The sequence below is a fragment of the Hippocampus comes genome, unplaced genomic scaffold (genome assembly GCF_001891065.2).
Source record: "Hippocampus comes isolate QL1 unplaced genomic scaffold, H_comes_QL1_v1.1 scaffold112, whole genome shotgun sequence".
Taxonomy (NCBI): Eukaryota; Metazoa; Chordata; class Actinopteri; order Syngnathiformes; family Syngnathidae; genus Hippocampus; species Hippocampus comes.
In genome coordinates, this window is record NW_017805841.1 from 1,445,414 (window position 1) to 1,472,087 (window position 26,674).

The 26,674-nt window shown below is 40.0% G+C and overlaps 1 protein-coding gene across 1 annotated transcript in view; it reads left to right on the forward strand.

Moving 5' to 3' along the window:
• The window catches only part of il34 (interleukin 34), a 39,348-nt gene extending 13,744 nt beyond the window's left edge, over positions 1 to 25,604 (forward strand). Inside the window, exons 3-8 of the mRNA XM_019888415.1 lie at positions 11,307 to 11,410; positions 14,903 to 14,980; positions 15,072 to 15,149; positions 21,162 to 21,269; positions 23,305 to 23,488; positions 24,284 to 25,604. Coding sequence (XP_019743974.1) covers positions 11,307 to 11,410; positions 14,903 to 14,980; positions 15,072 to 15,149; positions 21,162 to 21,269; positions 23,305 to 23,488; positions 24,284 to 24,342 — 611 coding nt within the window. The 3' untranslated portion in view covers positions 24,343 to 25,604. The remainder of the gene's footprint in view (positions 1 to 11,306; positions 11,411 to 14,902; positions 14,981 to 15,071; positions 15,150 to 21,161; positions 21,270 to 23,304; positions 23,489 to 24,283) is intronic.
• Positions 25,605 to 26,674: the final 1,070 nt, after the last annotated feature.

A 26,674-nucleotide genomic window follows, 5' to 3' on the forward strand; every position in this document is an offset into this window, starting at 1 on the left:
GCTGTACAAGTGGACAAAAATACGTCGCACTGAATTGGTACACCTGTGTGCAGTCTGAGAAGACCGAAATGTTCTCCTTCAGATAGATAAAACAATAGCTAACATTTTCAGGAAAGTGAATAGAAAGCTACGCGCGTTGTTTTTGGGTGACAAAAAGAGCCTTACATCCAACACTTCTACTGCAGGCTGTTATGTTAATGACCTTAACAGCACACCCTTTTATGACCATCAAAAGGCAGATGGGGAAAAAAAAAAGGATAACAAGGTGCTACTCGCTGAAGGGATTGAATTTGCTAAATGCTAATCATACCTGATCTATCTTTGTGGCCTGGTACAACACCAGAGTAGCTTTCTGATGATAATAAAGAAAAGTCGAAATTGTTGACGTCATCATCAGCTTTGAACAAGTTTGTCTTTGTCTTTCAATTCCTATTACCCCCTTATAAAAGACCATTTTCATCTCCTGTAATTTCTTGAATGTATACACTCCTGAGAGGGCTTTGTCTCACCACATTTTACAACCAAACACAATTGGCTTCACTCAACAAGGCTACCAGGGCGTACCATCCCAACTTTTTTCCAGTTTTTTTTTTTTTGGTATGGTTTATATGTTACTTGTCCCTGCTCTCCTTCAAAGTGAGGAACATAATTATTATGTTTATTCAGCATCCACAGTTTAACAATTTAAACTGTGGATGCTGAATAACAATTCCCGCCAACGCTAATATCACCTTTATTTGGCGATATCTTGATCAAGTACAGTCATTTCATTCATTCTTTGTGCTCAAAATAATTGCGTTGGTTTTAAAAGGAACCTTAATTCACTAGCGAGGCGAGACATATGGAAGACTTGTGGAATGTAGTCCAGTGGTCCTAGGGTGCAATAACCGTTGACAGGTGCCAGAAGTTTCTTGAGTCCATGCAACACAGATGTGGAGCAGTTCTCAGAAACTGTGGTTTACAGGTAAACAGGACCATGATAAATCATCTCGAGTACAGCAAGCCGGTTATATAAATGTACACCCTACAAACATTTTTTGGCGGGGAGCATAAGATTGACTTGATAATAATTACGCTTCTAACATGTCAGATTGCAAGGGCATCCCTTGTGTGAAGTCCTCTTCTGGACACTGCAAAGAATTTCAAATGGGGCTTTGGCTGGCCCAAACTTAATGTGCAGTCTTGTTTCATGGCACAATACCTTGTCGAATTGTAACCACAAAGTTCCACCTTGGTTTCATAAGAACATAACACATTTTGAAAGACCTGTTGCATTGTTTATGGACAATTTGGTCTGTGCTGACTGTTCTTTTTTTCCGCCATTTAATATGTCATCATTATTGTTGTCTCTCAGAAACGTGTCGTGTTATGCCGGTCTCCAAGCAGGATCGACATTGCTCACACTCCAAGTAAATGTTACAAGATTGATAAAAAAAGTGAATTTAAATTGAGTCCAGGCAACAATTATTTTCCTGTGTTTTTTTTTTTTAATCAAACATTTGTTCGATTCACAAAAGCTTCCAGTGCTGGGCTCTTGCAATTCATACAACCCATAGGGCAGACCTTTCCCCTCTGCCATGTCTGACGTGTGATGGATGTGTAATCTAATCCTCTGGCGTTCAAAGCACGCCAACAAAAGTACATAATGAGAAACACCGCCCAAGGCAGATCACAGTGAGGCTAACCTAGAAGCAAGCTGGTGAGGTTTCATGTCACTGCCATGCAGTGCTGCTCACTTGAATACGTTTGTGTTTCAAGCTCGATGAAGATATACGGCTATGATCCCAGAAATTTTTTTTGAATGATAAGTAAACGCGATATTAAGAATTGTAAGGCTTGAAAAGTTAGCGATTCATGCACATTGATGTCAGGAAAGGGCATTAGAACAGTGGCATAACGACCACCACTGTGCATGTCTGTCTCATATTACTGAGTGTCTCAACACTTTCAAAGTACGTTTCATTTGGGTTTACGGTGAGTTCCCAGGTTAAGACGTGGGAAGGGAGGAATTTGGCATCAGGGAAAACTCCCACGATAACCTTATTTTATAAATCGCACTTGTGTTTTTCCTTGTCATCATGGATTTACTTTAGTCCTGATACCCGGTCAATATTTTTTTGCTGCCTTTATTGGTGGTTGGTCAAAAGTAATGTAGTAGTGTAGGCACGGTTACATTTCCTAATGATGCGCAAGTAACTGAAAGACTCACTCCGCCACTCCGTGCCCTCACAAACAGACACAGGGTACAGCTCATTGAAATTTGGCAAGGAAGTTAACAACAGATTGGCTGGCAACCAATTCAGGGTGTCCCCCGCCTACTGCCCGAAGACGGCTGGGATAGGTTCCAGCACCCCCCGCGACCCTAGTGAGGATCAAGCGGTTCGGAAAATGAATGAATGAATGAATGAAAGTTAACAACACTTTTCTGTGGTGTGTTAAATTTACAGGGCACATTTATTTTAACTTTTATTTTATAAAGTCTTCCAAGTCAAGTCAACTTTATTGTCAAATATGCTCTATGTGCAACATAAAGCACAGATGAAATGTCTTTCCTCTCAACCACAGTGCAACCACAGCAGAGAGAGTAGCCTCTGTGGGTACCCGCACTGCCATCAACAGAACAGTTAACATAAAATGACAAAATAATACAACACAATAAATAAGACACAGACAGTCATGCAATCTTAACCATTTTTTCTACATACACTTTGTTGTTTGAAGCAGTTAGTGATGAAAGAGGAGAGAATCAAAGTGTCCTGTAAATCCACTTCAATTCCAAGCCGCGACCCCCAGTTCCACATACGCATCGGCGCTGACGCTCCTTTCTTCTCCTCGTCGGCTCCACAAGCCATCCATCCATCCAGCCGCAGACTGTCCAACAGCACCGACATTTCCGCTGAACAAAACGAAGGCTGTGAAAAATGCTGCGCATTACAGGCGTCTTACATTTCTTCCCAATCAAATTCAGTGCTGGTACACGTGTGCTGCCAAGAAGGCGCAATCACCAAGCACAGATTCTTCTCCTTTGACAAATGTCGTGGCCAAAAAAAATACTGAAAACAATCCACATCAGGTCCACATGACGTAACAACAAACACCATGTGACAAAACAAAACACAAAAACAACAAAAAAAAAAACCAACAAAAAGCAAGGCTCTTAAAGAGCACTTGCAGACGACTGCCTACTCGGGCGCCATCTTCAAAATTCAAAATGATCATGAAACTTTGATGCTCCACCCTTAGAGATGGGATGGGCAAATTCTCTCTGTTACAGTTAAAGTACTTTGACGGAATATTTTACTCTCTTGCAGGGTTTAAATTTTACTTTGTTTAGACTGGGACCAAATAGTCTTTCGATAGTAAAATATCGGCCTACTCTACGGTATATGTATGTGTAGAAAAAAAGCTTGTGTGTGGAAATACAGCAGAATGACCAAGTCAAGTCGTAGCGTATCAACTCAGACTAGGGATCATGTCATTTTGTCACTAGAAATAGTTTCCTTTTTTTTTGCCTTCCTTTGAAGTTATATCAAATAAGTGACCTGTTTTGGTAGATGCTCCTTGTTGCAAACAGCCTTCTTGTTACAGTAAAATATTTTGCCAATATATCTCCAGTCACGATCAAAACGATGGTGTGCCAATTGAGATGACTATACAATGTGCAAATGTGGCTATGCTGTACCACCTAAAAAAAGGGTGCGACAAAATCTTTGCTGGTGCGACCAACTTTTTCAGTCGGTTGCACCGTTGCTACCAGGGAAAAAGATAGTGTAGAGCCCTGCTTAAAATCATGAGTGATTAAAATGACACATACATAAATTATAAATAGATAATCATTTGAGATTTACACATTTGAGAAATAATTTTGGGGGGGCACAGGAATTCCACCGCTATTTTGGGAGGTACAGAAATGTTTCATATTTGGTTTCATCTTAGCCAAGCCATTTGGATCTTTGCCAACATTTTTTCACAAAGACAGAGATAATAGTTTTCAAGACTGGCGGATCTCCTTGTTTTCTATGAAATTGGATTTCCTCCTCACCCTCCTTGAAGCAGAGAAAAAAATGCCTTTGGTCTTTGTGATACACCTGTAAGATTTTCACAAACATTTTTCGGAACACTGAAATGTAATTTATGCAAATGGTACTATTTTATTTATGTATCTATTTATCAAGATGTTTTCCTTTTATTGGGAGACACTAAACATTTGCACCGACCCACAAAGATGCATTTTTGGGGTGAATCCTGTAGTCGTCCACCCTTTCAAAGCGTTTTAAAGCAAAATTGGTTTAAGATAAGATAACCTTTATTTGTCCGACACTGGGGAAATTTGCTGGGGAATTTTGTGTCCCCCCAAAAGAGCTCTCACCCTAAATACTGACATGGACAAATTCCCACCAAGCCACTGTGAAGCCAACATTGACCGCCTTTGGGTCCTGGGTTGCTCATTTGCTCATTTGGATTTGTTCATAATAAACAAACAAACAAACAAACAAATAAATAAATAAAAATGTAATTGGTGTGCTTATACGATGTCTTCATGTCATTTTACACTGCAAACCGAGGATGATAGGAGACAATCAGCCAGTGCATCAAGAATATGCGTAATATGGTTTTGGTTTTATGATGATTTTAGTAAGATGTGTGCGGATGAGCGTTCATACTGCAGACGCATCGCATGCATATCCGATTCATATCCAGATGCGAAAGAGGCCCAGGTCGTATTTAAAAAAAAACAAAAAACAATTTTGCTGCTGTAGACTGCAAATTTCCCCAGTGTGGGACAAATAAAGGTTATCTTAACAATATCTGTAATGACATGCGCGAAGGTACCCTCCAAGATGTTTGGCAAACGAAATCATCGTTATGGAACCCGGCCGGGGATGATGGATGGGTGTTGATCCTTTGTTTAGCATTTTTTTTCTTACTGCAGCGTAGCCAAGTGAGGAACACATCAGTGTGGTTTTCAGGACTTTTTTGGTTGTCATTGTCACAGTAATTGTTGCTTTCGTTCAACCTATGTTGTTCATCCATCCGTCCATCAGTTTTCTGAACCGCTTATCCACACAAGGGTCGCCTATCACATCCGACTTGAGCGGTAGGAGGGGGTATACCCCGAACTGGCCGCCAGCCAATTTAGTTTTTAGCCATCAATAAATTTCAGATATGTTCAATGATTCCACTGTGGCTGTGGTATTCTCTCTACTAAATCTTTTTCAGTGACATGACAGCACAGAATGTAACATGCATCACATGTTTTGTATTGCAATATTTAATGGTTGTACAAGCAACTAAACAGTGAAACAATGTATGGTGTGTGTGTGGGTGATGTAAAGAAATCCCCCCCCCCCGGAGGTATTTGATGATAAATGAGTTGTTTGAACGAATGATTCTGGGAGTGCAATCTTTCTTTAAAGATATGAATACACAATGCGATGTTTTGAATGTTGGCCAGCCTGTGATGTCTGTTCTGTGTTTTGGATCGAGAGGTGTGAAAAATGAAATCAAGGTTCTGAAACGAGTGTCAAGATATTTTTTTCCTGTACTGTCACATTCTGCAGTGCATTGCAATGAACTTGTTTATGGTTCTTTTATTATGTCTTGACATGGGGTGGAGGGGTTGTGACAAATGTCATGTTCTCATGTTAATGAGAAAGTGCTAATATGTAGCAGCTCCGAAACAAGGAGAGCTGTAGTGTTGTTGTTTTTTAAACGTACACTTTATTAATGCTTTTAACACTCTCAACAAATACAGACACGTCTCTGTCGCACAACATGCCTTCTCTTTTCCCGTTCGACTCCAGAGGCGTTCAAAGAGCTCCTCCGAAAACATAAATTAACGATAACTTCAATGACACTAAGAAAATCGAAAATAATGCACCAAAACAGAAAATCCAGCGGAGAAATCACAAAATACATTCTTTGGGGGGTGTTTGTGAACACACAACAAAGGAATAAATAACCTACACAATTCTGAAATAGTCCAGTCTCCTTCATTTATATCTGAGTTTTGAATGCAACACTTAGAGAGAGAGAGAGAGAGAGAGAGAGAGAGAGAGAGGGAGAGAGAGGGGGGTGGGGGAGGGAGTAACACAAGTTTAACATCTACCGTCAACTTTGGAAGACGTTACAATGTATTTTCAAAATATCGTTTATTACAGCCAGGCACAAAGCGTCAATGTGAGCGAGATAGCGTTCCTAATTACATTTCAAGTTGTTACACTTGACAGACCAGTTGAACACATTCAACATAGATTACCACAACCACAAAAACCACAAATATATTCTAGTTTACCTGACTGTCATCTGCATGGATTGATCAAGTTAAAATGCACTTGATTTTTTTTAATTTCGTTTTTAAACTTGCTTGGCGGCACAGTAGGATGCAACCGTTTTTTTCTTGAAAGAAGCGGGGATCGGAGTGGGAGTAAATTCTAAGCCTACATTTTCTACACATTATGAAGACAATAATGAACATTTATAATCAAATTTTGAATTTTGTATTGGTAGATTCATTGCCAACTGGGGTAGCACCCGGGATGGCAAGGATATGTTCAAGGTGGCAGCTGCCCCACTACAGTATATGATCAAAATGAGTATCTAAATAAATAAAATCAAATTCCAGAAGGATGGACACTGAATAAGACGGTGTGTTGAATTTGCTCAATTTTATTTCATCAAGTGGTTGCAAGAAATAAAATCATTTTTTTCAGTGTACACATGGTCTTGATTGAGTGTTTAAGTTAATGGAAAATTGAAACTGCTCCACCTCTGTTTTCCAGAGATCTTTGGAACTGTGTCCTTACTATTTCCCGAACCAGAACTAAACAAAGTGAAGCAGCATAGTACGTATAATATAAATCTGAACTAAAAACTTTGGTCTTTCCTGCTTTCACATGAATCAAAGATATTGGCCATAATTTCCTGATGAGCAAATCATTTGAGATTAAGGGGCAATGAAGGTGTGTAAGAAAGACACCATACTGTATCAGTATCCCACCGTTATATACTTAGTTGGAACAATGTAGTATGGCAACTAAACTCAGACTCAAGTCCATCTGCCTGATGAGTAGATTTTGCACCTCATTAAGAGACATTAAATTGCACAACTGAGACTCAAACGGCGAGACAACCATAAAAAAAAATGTAGAAGAAGAGGAACCACCGAGACGGTTCCATCAAAGCTTCGCCGGGGTCACGGCACCTAATGCGGGTAGTCGGAGGTCGGGGGAAGCTCTGTGCTGCATACGGAGCAGCAACAGCTTCCGTTGGCTACTAGCGCCACAAAAAAAAAAAAAAAATTTGGACTTGCTCCTATATCAATAATCATTGCCTGCGAGGTGGGGAATAAGCTACATTTCTGAAACGTATCATACTCATGAAGAAATGGCAAGCCATGTTAAATGATAAGCTAACCGAAGACTGACATGTTTAGCGCGTTTAACACTGCAATTAAGTGCTTGGGTGATCGTTACACTTCATGACGTCTTGCTGGAACAGCGTTAAAGCGGAGAACATCCAACTTGGAAACCGAGTTTTGACTTACTTTTGAGGTCTGCAAAACACATGTTCACAAAATGACATTGCAGCAGACCTTTTTGTTTTTTTGGGTGTGCTTCTCAACGAGAAAATCCACTTTTCTGCTGTACATAATGTCAATTTATAAACTATTGATTCCTTTAAAAAAACAAAACAAAACATTTGTTCATTCATTGTGTTGTCACATTTTAATGTTTAATAAAACCCCGACTTCAATTCCCAGAGATTAACCTAAAAAAAATGCTCCACAGTTAGAAAGTTGCCCCTTAAATGATTCACAAAATTGCTCCGCCAAGGAAAGAAAAAAAAAAAAAATCTAGCCTTGAAGCATGATACACCTTTTCTCAGAGCACATCCTGACATTCTCCTGAGTCCAATATCAGCACATTTTACAACATTCCACATGATGCTTACAAAAAAAAAAAAAAAAAAAAACAAACTCTGCAATAACATTAAGCTCCCCACTCTCAGTGCAAACACCGTGAGAGCCAGGCCTGGACATTTTTAGCACACCAGGACGCCACTCTGTAACTTAACATGCTCCCACAATTTATGGCTGGTTTGCTGTGGTTCCGCAATGCATGTTCCATCCATGTGCTTGTCTTGTTCACAGTCACGAAGAAGTTGGATCAATATAGAAGGAATGACTTTCTCACCAGAACTGAATCTTGAAAGAATCGGGTTTGAATGGAGACCACCTCCTCTTGCTATGTAGCGCACTTGAGTTTGAAAAATATGTTGACACATGACCAAACAAAATATCACCTAGAAAAGGAAGACAAATTAGAACTGGATCAAAAGATTCAAAACACCTTGAAAGGGTGCTCGTTTGAAATCACCCTAAGAGATCAATGGTCTGACTCTGACCTACATGGACAGATGTCAGTCAAGGCACTTTGATTGACCGCTTGGTTGCATTACTAAAGCAAGGGGGTTTGCAAAGTAAGAAGACTCGTGATGAATATGTTTGGGCGGATGTACATCTAATCTGGTGTGCAATAAGCGCTTCCCTCGGGATATAACTCCCCGTGGGGAATCTTTTTGGAGAAGTGTCTTTGGCTAGTAGGCATAACCCTTTGCACTTTGTCAGCACACTGAACAAGGTTTTGTCAAATTCTGACAGTGTTGCTATTCCTGCTGAGATCAGGCAAACAGTGTAATACATCTTTTATTTATGTAGCGCTTTCACAACAGCTGCAGCTGTAACACAGTGCTTCACAGATATAAAATGCCAAATATTTTTACAGGGATAGCATAACCCTCTCGTGGTGTAGTGAGTGTTATTTTCCAATCAAAGGAATAAACGGCACACAGAGAGGGAATAACTCTACATCAGAATTGATTCCCTTGCCTTGCTTGCGAGTGATCACCGTAACAATGTTGGAAATAAACACCACAATGGTGTCTCTTTTTAAGTAATGAAGCAATCTAAATATTTACCAGTACATTACTTGTCGTCGCATGACTCAGTGGTAGAGTGGTTGTTTTCCCAACCCGGCGGTTGGTGGTTTGATCCCCGCCCATTGCAACCATGTCGAAGTGTCCTTAAGCAAGAATACCATTATGAAAGCTCAAAAAGAAAGCACTATACAAGTGATAGCCCATTTAAGCTTCTCTTTGCTCTTACCTGTGCCTGAACAACCGCACACTGCCTTGCACAGACGCTCAATCACAGGCCATTCCGTTGTAAAGATGGAGAAAGTTCGTGACATTATGGCCTGCTTCAAAATGCCTTTAAAATGTCATAACTTCCTTTATTTATTATTTATTATCCTAATTATTGACATATTGACAGCATTTAAACAGCGTTTTGTTACTTTATTCCCTCTCTTTCTGGCGCCATTGGTCTGGGGGAAAAAATGATTTTAATTGTGTTGCATCTATTTTGTGGACCATCTGGTGTTGAGGAAAAAATTACTTCCCAGTTACGGAGAGCATAAGGAGCAAAAATATTTTCTACTGCGCATACACACGAGTTTAATCAGCAAATAATAGCTTGAGCGTGCACATTGAGCGTGCACATTGTCCCACCATCGAATGCAGATAGATTACCAATGCATGAAGTCACCACTGGCTGATTTAACTGTATCTGTTAGGAGATTCTCTTCCTGCGGAGAGTTTGCCTGTTGCAGTTTTTTTCCAGTATTATGATGCTATTAGAATTTTTGGTTTTCTGTTATCTGTCTTGTGTTGCTCATTTTCGGTTCATCCCCAAATTTCCAAGTGCTTGGCATCAAAATAGATCGTACCTTCATTTCCGTGCCAGCGCATGTCTTTTGTAGGATGTTTGGGGCCGTGTTATGCCTCTCTGAGGGTTCATACAGATGGAGTTGCCTCTCCCCACACTGTAGTCTGCACTCAGCGTTAAAAAAAAAAAAAAGGCACATCCTCATTTTCGCGCCGGGGCAGTGGTCAAGTTCAGCATGTTTGTGAATTCAGTAAATGCCACCTGCAAATTTAGTCGCAAAAAGTCGACACGGTCTTGCGGGTGCAAGGCGGTCTCTAATTTCCCACGTCACATGCACGGCCCACCACATCATCCGCAAGGGGGGATATTGCAGTTTACATGCCACTGTCACGCCCGGACTTTAGCGAGTCTCTTATGTTTCCGCGATGTCAAGTCCTGGTGCGCTTTGACCTCCCTGATTTTGATGGAAACGAGGAGAGCATGCTTTGATTGGCGGCAACTTTTTATGTCTCTCTTATTAATAGCAGCGTGGTGGTTGGGGTTGGTGCCATTGCATTTATATTATTTGGTTCAATATTGCTTTTAATGTGTTTGCTATGATCACATGGAATTCTGACGTTTATTTATTCTTTCAAGTTCTAAAAAATTGCATTTGTTTTGCCTGTGAGTATTGCTGATTGTGAGTGCAGCTTCTCGACATTGAAACTTGTATATGAATATATGTATAAAAATATCTGGTGCCAACAATGTTAAGTGAATGGTTAACACATTAAACTGTGCTCAGCATTGAGAGAAAGTGTGCAAAGGCACTATCGACATTGTCGTTTTGCTGGCCACCATAATAACTGCCGTTTTAAATTGGCTGAACGATCTTAGTGAATATATCTGATAACTGTAAACAGTGTGAAAGACTGTGATTGAATGTAGACTGTGAAATATAAATATATCCAATAAAAACTCAAATTGTAAGAGTCGCGATAGGCTCCACCACGGCCGCAACTCTCGTGAAGATATGCGGTCCGGATAATGGATGGACCTTTTTGCATAGGGCCTCCACATCTGGTCCTTGTGAGCCCCTATCCAGCTTATTTTATATGCAGCCTTGTTCCAACACATTTAACTCAAAGGATCAGCTCATTAGCAAGCTTTGCACAAGCCTGATAATGATCCTGAACATTTGAATCAAGTGTCTTGGAATTGGGTTACATATAAAACAGGCTGGACAGGGGCTTACGAGGACCTGACTTGGAGACCCTTGTCCGACAAGAACTGAGTTAGCGCTCAACTTGAATCAATGTTATTCATGCGACATGCATAAAACTTCCCAGTGAATGCATAAAATAACTTGAATTTGTGCGTGCGCGTGTGAGAGTGTGAGCCTGTGTGAGTGACCTCATACGCATGTGGGGGGCGATAACCTTTACCCTCCAACTAAACCTCATGCTACCCCTTGGCCACTTCAGTTAAATTGTTTCAATCCGCCTCTGTGGAATTGATTTCATGGCGTAAAAGATATGCACGCGTTATTCCCTCTATTCACACTCTGTTCACATTGTTGGTGTTCATTTTGTCCCCATAGGGCTGTTTCTGCTCATGCCTGTTCTGATGGCACCAACGCCGCCAAGCATGTGCACTCCCTTGAGGACGCTTGATGACAGTCTGAGCCACAGGCGACGCTACATGGTAAGAGAATGATGGCATGTTTAACGCCGTGCCACATGAACCACTTCCTTGAGAGCTGAAGAATGCCGCACAGCTGAGCTGATCAGGTCATAGTTGTGTAAAATGGATTTAAGATTCAACTTGCTGCGTTTTTTTTCAGTCATCAATCGTGTGTTGTTTTGGTCATTTTGTCCAATTTGAAGACTTGCCCTTCAGTTATTTTTGACAACAATCACAAGGAAGATCAAAAATAGCAATTTTCACAGTGTGAGTCAAATGACTCCAGAGGAAATGCAGCTGCCTGAGACAAATGAAGATGAAAACCTATTGGTTCTGTGGACTGTGTGTGGATTGTGAACGCAAATGGTTTGTCGATGTGTGTCCTGCGACTGGTTTTCAACCAGTCCAGCGTGCACGCCCCCTAGGGGGTCTTCAGAATTGATATATTTTAGAATAATAGGCCTTGCGACGCCACTGTTACAATACAATACAATACATGCTGATTAAATAGCGCTTTCACAACAGCAGCAGCTGTAACAAAGCGCTTTGTTCTTAAACTTGCTCAATTTAGTTAAACCACTTACTAGATCCTGTGGTGAGAGTGGTCAGGACAGAAAATAGACAACATATGACTGATTTTTCCGTAATCTCCAGCGTGGTCTGAATGATTACTTACTCATTTGCTCGGGATCCAGACGTTTTGCAGAAATACATTTTTCCAATAATACTTCATGTTTTAAAATATTTTTTTTTCACCAAATAGTGACACATGATGCACACAACACTGGCAGGAGCACAGATATGGACAGAATACAGGCTCTACGTATGTTCATCATCTTTAATTTTGCATTTGTGCCTGCTCGTAAGACTCCACACTTGATCTGCGAGACTGCTTGTGAGGTGGCCTCAGTAGGTGCTGCTTCTTTTGGTTAGCACTGGCATTCTCCTCACCCTCCCTCCACCTCCGTGTACCCTCTGCCCGTCTCAGCACGATGGGATGCAGAGCTTTCAGCCGCTCTGCCCCCAAACTCTGGAATTCACTGCCACCCAACATCGGTAATATTGATTCTCTTCCCAGATTCAAATCCCATCTCAAAACCCACCTATTCAAAATCGCATACTCAATTTAAATTCATCTCTTCTTTTACTATTTATAATTTTATCTGTGGTTTTATTGTTTTTGTTCTTGATTGTAAAGTGTCCTTGAGTGTTTTGAAAGGCACTTATAAATAAAATGTATTATTATTATTTTTATTATTATTCAGGTGGGTTCAGTAACCTGCCATTCTTTAATTTCAGAGTCCAGTAAATAGGGATGGGCAACACATCTTTATTGTCTCGAATTCGAGAAATGAACATTTAAGATATTCATATCGAAATAGGCGATGATATCAGTCATGTGACCTTGCCATACGTGCGTTGCATGTAAATCACACTTCAATGCATCACCTTCCAAGTTTGGCAATGATTGACAGTAAAAAAACAGTAGATAACAATTGAGACTGCACACGTGCAATAAATCTATTTCCGTGTTCGCTGTCAAATGCATATGGATGGTACACACATACCTTTAATGTCTTTTGGGACATTACCTGACTATATTTATAATTTAAAAATTACCAGCGGCTAAAATACCAGAGCTTGATGAAAAGTCAATGTAACATTTTGTATGGAGTGAGTGGTTAACTTTTTTTTCTTCAAGACGTACAACACATCCATCGATATTCTGAACCACTTATCCTTAATATGGTCGTGCATGGACAAATTGGTACATAACAACACATGCGCTGATGCGGGGCAGCTGGTAAGCATGTCCGCTTAACACTGCAGAGGTCTGGGATTCGATTCCAGGCTCCGGCTGTCCTGTGTGGAGTTTGTATGTTCACTCCGTGCCTGTGTGGGTTTTCTCCGGGGACTCTAGTTTTCCTCCCACATTTCCCCCACCTCAAAAAAAGAAAAAAACATGCATGGCATTTCAAGGGAAAACGTGAATTTGTGAATTTAATTATTTTTAATATATTGCTGAGTTTGTTAAATGTTGATGGCTGTCAGTAAGTTCCAATAAAAAAAAAAAAACACTTTGCACATCATTTTGGATTATTTTGCCTTTTCACTGAACCCATCGTGATACCATTATCACATTGTTATTGAGATATCCGGCAAAATGATAGAAATATTACATTTTAGCCATATCAGTCAGCTAGCGGTAAATATTATCTTCCAATTTAAGGTAAAGTGGGTGTCTATTCCTTGAAGTGTGGGGGAGGTGTGGGGGGCATTTGTTTCAAGTGGCTAACACACCCATTGAGTAGAGAGACATAGTGTCTATGGGAGTGGAGGCCACAATTCTTGGAGGAATTATAAGAGTTCGAGACCAGTCATTGAAACCAGACTTGGTGTTTGAACACACTGAATGTTTTAATTCAATTTGTAGAAAATGCGTTCAAGAACAGATGTCTTCATATTTGCGCAGTTTACTTTGTTGTCTGTTCCCCACTGTACACCAAGACAGTCTGTCACTGCTCTGAAATGTGTGAATCTGTCTTGGTTTGTGGATGTGAGACATCCAACTGGCAGCCACTCTTCAGTTTATGACAAACTCCTTAGTTGAATGTAAAAGTAAAAACAAGGAGAGGAAACACGAGGAACCTGCGGTTGAACTGGGGCTTTAATCATCACGAGTACAATGAGTGGATGGGAATATTTGCAACGTTGTGGAACAGTGGTTCTCAGAATTTTTTCACTGATGTATCCCCTGGGATATTTTTTCAGGCAAGTACCACTTTACCCACCGCAAAGCATTTCTGGATGAAAAAACAAACAAACAAAAAAAAAATCGAGTGCTGTGCCATCAGTGTCTGATTTATTAAACTTTGCAATTCCATTTCTAGTTGTATCTTGAGTTTCAGAAAATATATATGACAAAAAAGAATTATACATAAAGACACACTCACCTCCCTTGTGTGTGGACAGCGTGGGATCGGTTCCCAGTCAGTGACAGTGCGGATATGGGTGCGAATGGTTGTTTGTCTCAATGTGTGGCCTGCAACTGGCAGGCGACCAATTCATGGGGTCGTCAGCCTTCTGCCCGAAGTCAACTGGGTTAGGCTTCAGCACACCGTGTCCCTTTTCAGGGTAAGCGGTGTTGAAATCAGATGGATGGATGGATAAGGTGTCATCCATTGGGATCATAGTACAGATATGTCAAATCATTATCTTAATTTTACAAACCCAATTCCAATGAAGTTGGGACATTTGGTTGAACATAAAAAACTAAATACAATGCTATGCAAATCATGTTCAACCTTTATTTAATCCTTTCATGCACCCTGTAACCTGTCCAATGTAGTAACTGTCCTGAAATGGGTTAATTGAATGCACTACAAAGACAAGATGTTTAATGTTCAAACTCATAAATGTTATTTTCACCAAATAATTATTAATTTTATGGCTGCAACTTGTTCCAAAAATATTTTTATAAATTACAAACTTGAGGGTTTTTTTGTGTTGCAGAAGCACAATTTCCCCATCAACTACACTGTCAGGGTTCATCACGAGGAAGTTTTTAAACTATCAAACATCAGCAAAATGGTAAGCGTGTTAATATTTCTACTTGAATCAATATTTCATTTCAGTTTGTTTCTTTCTGGTGAACAGTGCTCAGCTCCTCTTCCTCTTTTAGAAGCTACGGATGGACAACTTAGAAGAACTTCACCTTCAGAGGATGTGGTTCCTTGTTAACCACAGCGTGTTGAAAAGGGTAAGCACTCATTTGTTGTATAGATAGTCCTTGGCTTCTGCAAAGAGTAAGAATTTTTTTTTTTTCCGTCTGTCTCTCTGTACCAAGTATCCACCACGGATTGATTGGGGATTGGGGACCACTATTTCTAAGATGCTGCATAGTACTGTGTCAGCCCTGTTATGTATTTTTAATGACATCCTTCTGGGTAATGACACTGGAGACTGTTTGCCTTGCTCGCTCATTTGCAGCACCAGATGGGCAATTGTGGTAGTGCTCTAGCGTGGTTCGGTCCTACTTGGCAGACAAAACGTTTTGTGTTAGCGTTGGTTTGTTTGCTCCATTGTGTGGTGTTTCAAATGGTTCAATTTTGGGGCCCCTGCTGTTTTCATTCCATTTTCTTCCCCTGAGTTCCATCTTAAGAAAGCATGACATTTCTTTTCACTGCTCTGCATACAGGCTGCCACAAATGATTATTTTGCCCATCGACTAATCACCAGCAGTACCGGAAGTGACAATTAGTCAACTAATCTGATCATTGGTATATTTCGGCATATTGCAACAGCATGCTGGTGCCCTTATGTAACCATAATTAACTTATAGCCTAAATCTTTAAAGGTATGTACACGTTAATAAAGGACACTTAAGATGATAGGTCATTCACCTTCGATTCAACTTTGCAGCTTTTACCAGCATTCCAAACGTATTTATACATGATGGAGCAACTAAAAATAAAGGTGATGCTTAAAGTTGTTTTTAGCTGTAAATGTTTAGTGCATTTTAAAAAGAAACTAAAAACTATACATAATGCAGAGTTGCACTAATATTATAAAATTACAAAAAGAAATACTTGTACCGTATTTTCTGCACTATTAGGCACTTCGGAGTATAAAGCGCAACTTCAAAGAATGGCATATTTTAAAACTGTTTTCATATATAGGGCACACCGCATTATAAGGCGCATAAAATAGAAGCTACAATGGAGCTTTTTCCACGAGATGGAGCAACGCCAAAGGGAATACAATACAATACAATACAGCTTTGTTTGTATAGAGCTTTCCCAACCGCTGCCGCTGTAACAAAGCACTTTACAAAAGATTTATAGTACTACGTCCAAGAAATCAGAATATTTATCTATATATAAGGCACATCGGATTACAAGGTGCACTGTCGGATTTTGAGAAAATTGAGTGGTTTTAGGTGTGCCTTATAGTGCAGAAAATATGGTAAATATATTTCATTTTTCTTGAGCACTTTTTTTTCTTTAATGTAGAAGGTAGTGAATCCATTCATCTACCTATTATCTAATCCACTTGTCCATACGGGGGTCGCGGGCGAGCTGGAGCCTATCCCAGGTATCTTCGTACAGTGGGTCGAGTACACCCTGAACTGGTTGCCAGCCAATTGCAGGGCACACATAGACAAGCCACCAATCGCGCTCACAATCACCAGAGGTTGTGCAAGTTTGAATCATAAATAACAGCACTAAGTGGAAGTGCTGTGTGCTGTGACTCAAACATTTCGATGGATAGATGTATACTTTATTCTGCCCATGGGAGAAATTGGACCCTCCCAGCTACTGTATTCACAAAAAAAAAAAAAAAACCAAAAAACAATAGACGAGAAAGTCAAGGCACAAACAAAAGCAGCATTGAGAGGGATTAATGGAAAAGTAACAACTCTAAGCAGTGAGAAAAGGAGACAGAGATGTTGTAATGTTGCTGTAGGGCCATGGCAAGTAATAAATCAAGTAGAAATAGTCCAGTTTACCACAACAGTATTGATCCAGCAAGTAATTTATTATCCAGTTGTAACTTCCCAAAATGATCATGTTGACAACTCTGGGATATTTTTCTGCATTAAAAAATATGCAAGTTTTGTTTGTAAGTGCTACTTATGTCACATAGATGGGAAACGGGTATTTATGACTTTTGGCTCAATATTATTTTTATGATGATTGTTGCCTGCCGTTCAGCAAAGATCACATGTCTTTTGGATACCAGGACTCCTCAAGTTGCCAACTCATTTAATCAGAGCAATTCAGGCTGCTGAAAACACTGATTCACAATGTTATGACATTATAATGAATATGACATTTCTTTGTTTTTGTTTTCCCCTCATTTATGAGTCAGGAACCATATATACGGGTTGTGACTTTGTTGAACATGATTGTCTACATTAAAAAAAATCACAAGTGCCCTATAATTAATTTATCTCCAGTTAATCTGTTAAAAGCAGGTACCTTCAGCATCTTTTTAAATTTTATGTTCATTTGTGAATTAATGTTATTTAAGCAGTTCACGTGTATTGTACATGGATGGTAATGTTACTGTAGTTGGAGGAGCGAAGTGTACGATGCAGTTGGTGGAAGATAGCATGTGAACAGGATTCTGAATTTGTTCGACTGTGATGCTGTGTAGCAATGTTGAAGTTAGCTGCATAATAATTTATAAAAAAATGGTAAAATAGGGCAGCACGGAGCTTGGCTGGTTAACACGTCCGCCTCACAGTGCATAGGTCATGGGTTCGATTCCTGGCCCCTGCCTTCCTGTGTGGAGTTTGCGTGGTCTCTTTGTGCCTGTGTAGGTATTATCTGGGTACTCCACTTTCATCCCACTTTCCAAAAAACATGCACAGTTGGTTAATTGAACACTCTTAATTGTCCTTAGGTGTGATTTTGAGTGTGAATGGTTGTTTATGTATGTGTGCCTCGCGATTGGCTGTCAACCAGGTCAGGGTGTGGTACTGCTGGGATGGGCTGCAGCCCATCCGTAGCCCTCGTGAGGATAAAGCAGTTCAGAAAATAGATGGATCGTAAAATAAATATAAATAAATAATCCTGCCACATGATGCCCATTTCTGCCTTCTCCCACAAGAGTGCAAGCCACGAACCAGCCCTAGGAGAGAATGGGGCAATGTGAGATATTAGATAATGTGAGACACCCCCTACGTCGAGCCAACAAATCAAATTTGTGGTTATGTGACCACAATGTGATTTGGCAGCTATAATGTAAGTGTGGTGTTGAAATGAATCACATTCAATCACATCAAAATTAATTGCATGCATGTATTACTCGTACTAGAACCTGGGTAAATCTGCTCTGAAAAGCGAGTCACCAAATGCACAACCTGGCAGTGTTTGGAAATTATAGATTTTTATCATATTATATTATTATTAATTATAAAGGTTAGTCAGCCTAAAGATTAAGTGCATAATGATTGATGGAATACCATGGTTTTAATGCAAGCTCCCAAATTTAATGAAAAGTCAGTGTAAAGCGGGGGTGCCCATTATGTCGATCCTGATCGACCGGTAGATCTAGGACAGGTCCCAAGTGTATCCGAGGGGTGTAGAGGAGAAGAAAAAAAAAACAACCATTTGTGTGTCTTTGTACATGTTAGTAATATATTTTTTGTGTTAATGTACGCTGCACCCTAATCATCCAATCAGTCTGATTTTGACGAAAAAATATTTAAAAAATAAAATAAAGCAGGTAAATCATTAACCTACGGTGGCGCGTGATCTACGTCACCGGAAGTTGTTAGCGCTCAGCAGTCTGCAATTGCAGCTTGTGATCAGAGCTGTTGCGCTACATCTTTTATCGTCATTATTCTCATTCAGCGTTTGCTTCGTGTGCAATTCACCAAAGGCACGGGCAAAGAATAGGAATCTAGAGGGCCCAGGGAAGTACTTTAAAACGGTACATGTGAGCTATCTAGATAGTTAACAGGCTGCAAAGGTGCATTGCATGCCTCCTGTCAGGGTGTTTCTCATCATGGCGTGCGCGCGCGCGTGCGCAGTAAGGGGCGATCCCGGGAGGTTGGTTGATCGAAAAGTCGATCTGAGGTCCAAAAAGTTTGGGCACCCCTGGTGTAAAGGTTATCTTCGTGGTAACTACTGTGAATAGTCGTTGGATACTGGACATTGCATTAGGCAGAAATGTCTTGCAGACCAACCATCTGTTCTCTTATTTAGTTAATCTGGTTTGCGACTAACTACTGCAAAGTGAGCAATTGACTACCAGAAAAGTCTGGTAGGCAGTCAGGGAACATCTGTTGGAAGCGGAAAAGATACACTCGGAGTGTTGGGGTTATTTACCTATCTCACACACATCCATAAAGCAGTTTTCCCGGACACTGCCTGACCAATCATCTTTGCTTATATGTAGTTAATCCGGTTTGCGAGTGGCCACTGTAAATTGGGCAGTTGACTGTACTCAGAAAGTTTGCTGGCCTATCAAGTAACACGAGCTGACCACAAGAAAGAGTGCAAAAGTGGTGGAGGGGTTAGTGACCCAACTCCCACATGTCCATGAAACTGTTTTCCTGGACACCCTCCACTGACTACAAGTAAAATGAAGAGAGAACAACCTGACGGTCCACTGAGAAGATGGACCAAATAGAATGGCTAATGAATGTAACTGCACGGTCGAACGACCAAAGGACCCGAGGGGTATGCAATTGGTAGGCCAAGGTAACAACTTACTTGGGCATCAAAATCCACCAGATGAAGACTAAAAGCAACGACGGTACTGCAGCAACTAATTAGACACGCAGGAATTGTAGCTAGCACCACATTGCTCTCGATCCCACCATTACATCTGGAGAGGGGGAAGACCCATCTGCCCAGGAAGAAGCGCCACAACACACACAGATGGTGTCATGTATTACATCCGAGCTCAAAGAAGGTCCAAGCACGTTTGACCACAGCTTCCTGTTGGTAAAAATCAAAGTCTGGTGCTGCTGGTTCCTCTTGTACGAATCCCTGATGTGGCCACTGAGACATTACATTGCCAACAGCCATGAAGCTGGATGCAAAAACCAACAATTTCATTCGGAAGTGGCTGGGCCTGAAAACGGCCCTCTTTGGAAGAAACACCCTGAAGCTTCCACTGAAATCGATCAGCGCTGGCTATAAGCTGCAGAAGGCGAGGCTGGTGATGAGCGAGTCACTGGATTCTGATGTCCGTAACGCCAAAGCCCAGACTTGTACTGTACGGAAGTGTAACGTAGCAAGCCGTCAACCAGTCCAGTGATAGCCTAAAGCACCAAGAGATCTTAGGAATGCAGAATCAGTGAAGGGCTGATCGTGCTAAAGATGTGGGCCAAAGCCACAGAGATGGAGAAGAAAGACCTGGTGGCTTCAGAAGTTGAGAAGAATGCAATTAAGATCAGAGCTGTGTGCCAGCGGCAACAAGGGAGCTGGACTACTGGAGGAGCCGTGGTGAAAAGTGCAGATGTGGGCAGATGAAGCCTGCCAGTTCTGCAGCTCTCTGAACTTATTAAGCTTGCAGCAAAATAAATTGAAATAATGAATGTATGAAAAGTCATTTGAAAACCATCTTCAGACATCAGATGTCAGTAATTAAAAGACAAGGAATAACAAAACATAAAAGCACAAAAACCAGAACTTAGACTCTAACACTGACTCATCCAGATGACAACAAACCAATAATTCAGTCTCACAGTCACAGTCAGTGCGTGAGAGGTCTGCTTTTAATACATTGCTGTGAACTCATTAACAAATCCAAGCTCCCCACCTCTCCTAGATGAAAGATAAGTAGACTGTTTTCAACTGCTATTTGTAATTGAACCTACTAATTTTGAAACAGGCTGATTAGTTATTACAGGTAAAAGTGAAGTGTAGTTAATTGCACAAGTACCACAGCACTCAATACAGTTTTCCCCCATTACCCATGATTTTAAATCTTACTTTTCAATTAAATAACCCTTTTAGAAAGGGAAAGTGGCAGAAAGTTTTTTTGCTTGTTTGTTCATTTTTTTTATGCCCTCTTTTTAATGTGTTACTGTATTGTAGAATGTCACGGTTTAATCTCAATCGAAATGATCAACCCTCGCCATCTATCGGTCCATCTATTGTGGCAGTGACAACCTGCAAACAAACAAAAATCAAGCTGCATGTGTGTTTGCGCAGAGTATCAATGTGCCTGAAAGTTTTATGATAGCTCAAATATGTCGGCATGTTTTTTGCATGTATGAAAATAGTGTCCTCAATCCAAATTAAATTCCCAGATAATACGAGTCATGCCAGACAGACATCCTTCACGTCCCTACACTACAGAGTTGGAGAGACGTCTGCAAGATGCCGAGGGAGTCTTCGTGCAGTCGCATCCTCCAGAGGTAAGTCAGCGGTCATGCTTGTCTACCATGTCTCTATTAAGTGGCTACTTGAAGGAATTTAACACATAATTGAGTTTTTCTCGGAATGCAAGGCTCTGAGGGCATTTGGAAGCTCAGGCATGTCACATTGATCCTATTTATGATTATTTCCAATGAATAGAGGAATAAGCCCACAGGGTAATCAGGGTAGGGTCGTCATTATCAGGAGATAAAAATTGGCCTTTTTTATAATTTGATTAGGATTGGAGTGTAGTGTAGGCGAGGTTGTAAAGGCAATTTGTTCAGGGTAAAGGGACTGAGGATAATTTATCACTTGCAAAAACTGATACGTGATGTATATATGCGCCTGTGATTTTGGAAGTCACAGGCCATGAAAGAGTATTATGCTTACATGGAAAAGAAAAAAAAACAGTGTTGTACAGTTGGAAGCAAAACGTTCTGAATGTAAAACATACAGAAAAAGCATCAATCTCATAACAGCAGCATCTCTTTGTCCAAAGATGTCTGACACTGTATATTGCTGTTGGAGTAACATGTCACAAAAATATTAAATGAAGTCAATCTCACATTCCATTGCATGTTACACACAAATCGCCCCAAAAAAACGGGACATGCATGGCGTCTAACCAACATGCTTGCTAACAAAGCTAACGCAACAGTCAACATCTGCGCTTGGTAGTCCTATTTGACACAAAAAGTTCATCATACTGATGCTAGCTGAGATTTTGTATTAAGTCAACAGCAACAGGACAAAGGGGAACAAATTAGTATCATCAAAAGTGCCATCGCTGATCAGATTGTCGTCTTCCAAGGCAGAAATCTCGCATCAACAAACATGATCTAAGAAAAATAAAGAATTAACTTTAAAAAAAAAAAAAAGAATAGGCAATGGAAAATATCCTGGTGACAGCATGAAAATGGACTTCATAGTCTACTGAGCGATCTAGTGAGTACTCAAATTAAGATAGCTACTGGTGCTATTATCCTGTGTGTTTATGTTTTGTTTTGTTTTTTTTAATTAATGTATTCCTGCTTCCATGTTCCTTGTTCCTTGGTCAAGTCTCTTATTGATTGAGTCTTCCATTTCACCTGAGAGCACAGCATAATCCAAAAGGATATTCTGTCGTTTGTTGTTTTTGGTCAGGAATGAGCAAGATTGGGACAAAAACAGCCTTATTTTTATGTGTGTTGCAAGCCTAAGCAAACAGTCGCAGAACATGTGATCTCCTCTCATCCTGTGATGCTGGCTGAAATGAGGTCGAAAGACTAGTGAAGTGCATTGATGGCTCATACCACATACAATGAAGGTTTGGAAGCTGAAAGTTGAGCCCATATTTTGAAATAATTTGTTCGACATGTTTGTTTATTGATTTGCTGGCTTGATGTGAAGACATTCATTGCAATGACAAAATCCTTTGCGCATTGTTTTTACATCAGCATTGATTTACTGTAATCTCTCTTGACCAGTGTATTCTCCTGCTATTGTATTAGGTTATTCTTGTAACATTCCTCAAATAATTCCTTCCCTGTATTATTTGGTAATAATTCTCAGTAATAGATAAGCATGATCAGTTTTCAATCAGTAATTATTTCAGTGACCCAAGACTGCTGTTCATAAGACCAAACTTGACCTCAAATCAGTGCAGTTTTACGTACTTAAAACATAACTTCTCGAAATGTGGTAGTTATTTTTTGATGCAGTTTCTGTGCTCTCAAATTTAGCTGCTCATCAAGATAAGCAGTTAGGCTATTGCGACAGCTCATGATGCAAACACGTGCATTAAATTTGCCCTCAAATAACATTTTCATTTAATCTGATCTAATGAAAATAATGTCGCTGACTATTTTGCAAATCACTTAATCAGTCATGAGTGAGCCCCTTGCGTATGTTTTTATTTAGTTTGTCAAATGATCAGTTACAGAAAAAGGTGAGCATTTTTATATTATGCGTCAAAATACGAGCTAGTAATGCAGATCTGTTTCTCATGAGATATTCCGAACCAGGAATGACCAAAAGCTGCGTGTTTGTGTACAGGTGTTCCAGCAGGAACTTCCAGGTGCAATCCAAGACATTTGGGATTGTTTAACAGAAGAGTCAGACAAAGTGCCAGAGTCCAGCTGGAGATTTGCTTCTCCAAAATCCCTTTTGGACAATTTCTGTCACACCATGCATTGCCTCTTCCGTGAATGCTTTGCCACCACAGAAACACAGCAGGACCGTGAGTAGCCCACCAGGAACAACTTACAATTGAATGTCAATGCTCTTTCACCTTTTCATGTTTGCCCCTTCGTGCCTGCGAAGTTATACCATTTTTAATTTCCAAATGCTTACTACGCTAATGAGAGAGAGAGAGAGAGAGAGAGAGAGAGAGAGAGAGAGAGAGAGAGAGAGAGAAAGATTGTCAGTATGCCCTTGACTCTTCCAGAAAATAAACTATTCAGGAATTCCACTTACTGTTTATAAAAAGTGCAAAAGAGTAAAACCATTACCGGAACAGTGGCATTTCAAACACTTGCTAAAATCATAATACCTTCTTTGTCGCGCAGCATTGACTCTGTCCTGACAGGGCCAACACTGCCAAAACAGTTTTGTGGTGTTCTAGCGTGGCTTGTTTAGATCACTGGTGACAAGCTGTTTGCAAACTGAATCTGCTTAATCTATGGATGCGTGCTTCTAAAATTTGCATAATGAGCATGTATTATCCGGAAAAACATGTTTTCTACATCAACAGAGAGGGTTGTGTGGATAGCTCAACTATGTTATTACAAAATAAAAAACACTGATGAGATGATAATGAGACGGGAAAGCTGCAATATGATGAGAAGCTCATACATGAAGTTTTGTGAGACTTGAGGCATATTTTGCCTGATAATTTTACAACTTCAGGTATTCAACTACTCCTCACATTCCACAGGTTAACAGTAGCAAATGCAAACAGACTGTTTTCATTTGAGCTATAAATAGAACAATCTGAACTTCGCAAATAATTTTGGTTTTATTTTTATTTTTTCAGAATCTGATTCTTTCCATTGTCAGAAAGGCAGGAAGAAAGCCCTCAGGGCAGAGAGCTGAGAGGAGGTCAGTGGGGCGAGGGGGTCCCTCGTCATCCTGAATAGGTTGACCTTGTTGACCTTGAGGGATCTTGAAGGACAATCCACTTCCACAATAATTCTTTTCACAAAGCCTGCTGGATAATGTGATATATATCATTTTGCCCTAATATGTTCATGTTAACATATATCTAAGTAAATGCATAATCCTTACATGACCTAAATTATTTGCTAAAACGAAGCCTTTTTTGGAATGGAGGACCTGCCGCAACCTGCCTTGTCCACACACCGAAGTGTTAACCTGAAATCTGGAGGAAAATGCTTTCCCAGCCATCTGCCTTGAAAAGCCCACCGCGTGCTCTTGAAAATGTGCCTGCTTGGTTCATGTCAAATGAGTCTATACTTCACATTGGATTGGTGATATGACTGGCTGACTTTGTACCACAACCATACCGTTGTACTCTGTTTCCCAGGGCCACTTTTGGTGACTGCAATGTCTGTGAACTTTATCTCTAAAGACTGGCTATTATTCATCCTCCTAAAGCATATTTGGCTATCTTAGGCTTTTATTACATTTTGCTCCAAGTGTTATTCATGTACAGTATTTTGTTTGGAATATTTGCTATGCACAAAAAGATGTGGGTACTTATGGAAAAAAGATCATAAATCTTTCCTTTCATGTTTGACTGTACACTTACTTTGCATCAGAAGAGGCGTGACAGACATGATTTCAAGAGAATATGCACAAAAATGGTAAATCCAGTCGAATTTTTCATGGGTTTATTGCTAGTGATCAAATGATGTTTTGTTTTGGTTTTAACAGCATATACAGTATTTCACTTACATCAACATGCGCTGGCAATCCAGGTTGTACAACTGCATTTATAAACTGTGCATTACAAACACACCATACTTCTTACATGTCATACTTATGAAGTAAAAAAACAAAATTATGCTTTTTTTCCAAACCATGTTTGTGACCTAAAATATTAATGCTTAAAAATAATTTTTCCAATTCAAAATAATGCAAAGGAACAGAATGTGATATTCAGAAAAAGCAGGACACCTTAAATATAAAGCACAATATCATATCAGTTTGTCAAAACCTACTGGCGCAGCTCAATACTGATGAAAAATACCCGGACCCCACATAGCAATAATAAATGCCCTCAGAAAACCTATGAATAATAATAAGATTTAAAGTGTAAATTGTTCCCGTAGCTCATTAAAATGTATCTAAAGAGTTATGAGACCAACACCAAGAAGGATTATAGGGCCTCATAGAAAAAGCAGAGATTAGTTTTCAATCCATATGAGATGTTATGAGATGATAGTTTTGTGTAGGTTACAAACACCAATTCAAGTGAATTTGGGACATTTTGTAAAATGTAAATAAAAACAAAATTTACAAATCGCTTTCAACTTATATTCAGTTAAATACACTATAAAGACAACAAATTTAATGTTCAAAAGATAAATATAATTTATATAATATTCATGTGGGTTTTTTTTTTTTTTCAAATGTTCTCTCATTTTCAATTTGAAGCCTGCAACACATTCCACAGAAGCTGGGACAGGGGGAAAACAATAATCATAAAGTTGAGGAATGCTTAAAAACAAAAAAAAAACAAAAACAGTCTTGAACATTCCACAGGTGTACAGGGTAATTGGTAAAAGGTGAAAAACCAACATTGAATGCCAGTTACCTTCTATCCCTCAGGTGGCACAACATGACAAACCGCCAGCACTGTGTGAAGGATGTTGCAGTGTGGGCTCACAAACATTTAAAAAAATCATTTCAGTTAACCCAGTTCGTCGCTAAATCTCCAAAGGCAGGTTAAAACTCTGCCGTGCAGAGCAAAAACCGTATATCAATAACACCCAGAAACGGGCTTCTCTGGGCCTGAGCTCATCTGAAATGGACAGATGCAAAGTGGAAAAGTGCACTGTAGTTTGACAAGTCCACATTTCAATTGTTTTTGGAAATCATTGACATTGTGTCCTCTGGTAAAAGGAAAAGGATTGCTAACAGTGCAAAAGGGATGGCATGGAGGTGTGTTAATACCCATGGCAAGAGTAATTTGCACATCTGTGAAGGCATCATTAATGCTTTAAGGGTACATCATACAGGCTTCGGAGCATCATACACTGCTATCAAAGCAACATCGTTTGTCAGGACAACCCTGCTTATTTCAGCAAGAGACTTTCAAGCCACATTCACACGCGTGGTTTCGTAGTAAAAGACGAAACTAAAGTTGAACAATAAGTAAGCAGAGGAAAGAATTCCAGTTAAAAAGCTTTAAGAATTAGGGCCCTATTTTCGTGCCCAGAGCAGGTCTGGCATAAAGTGTACA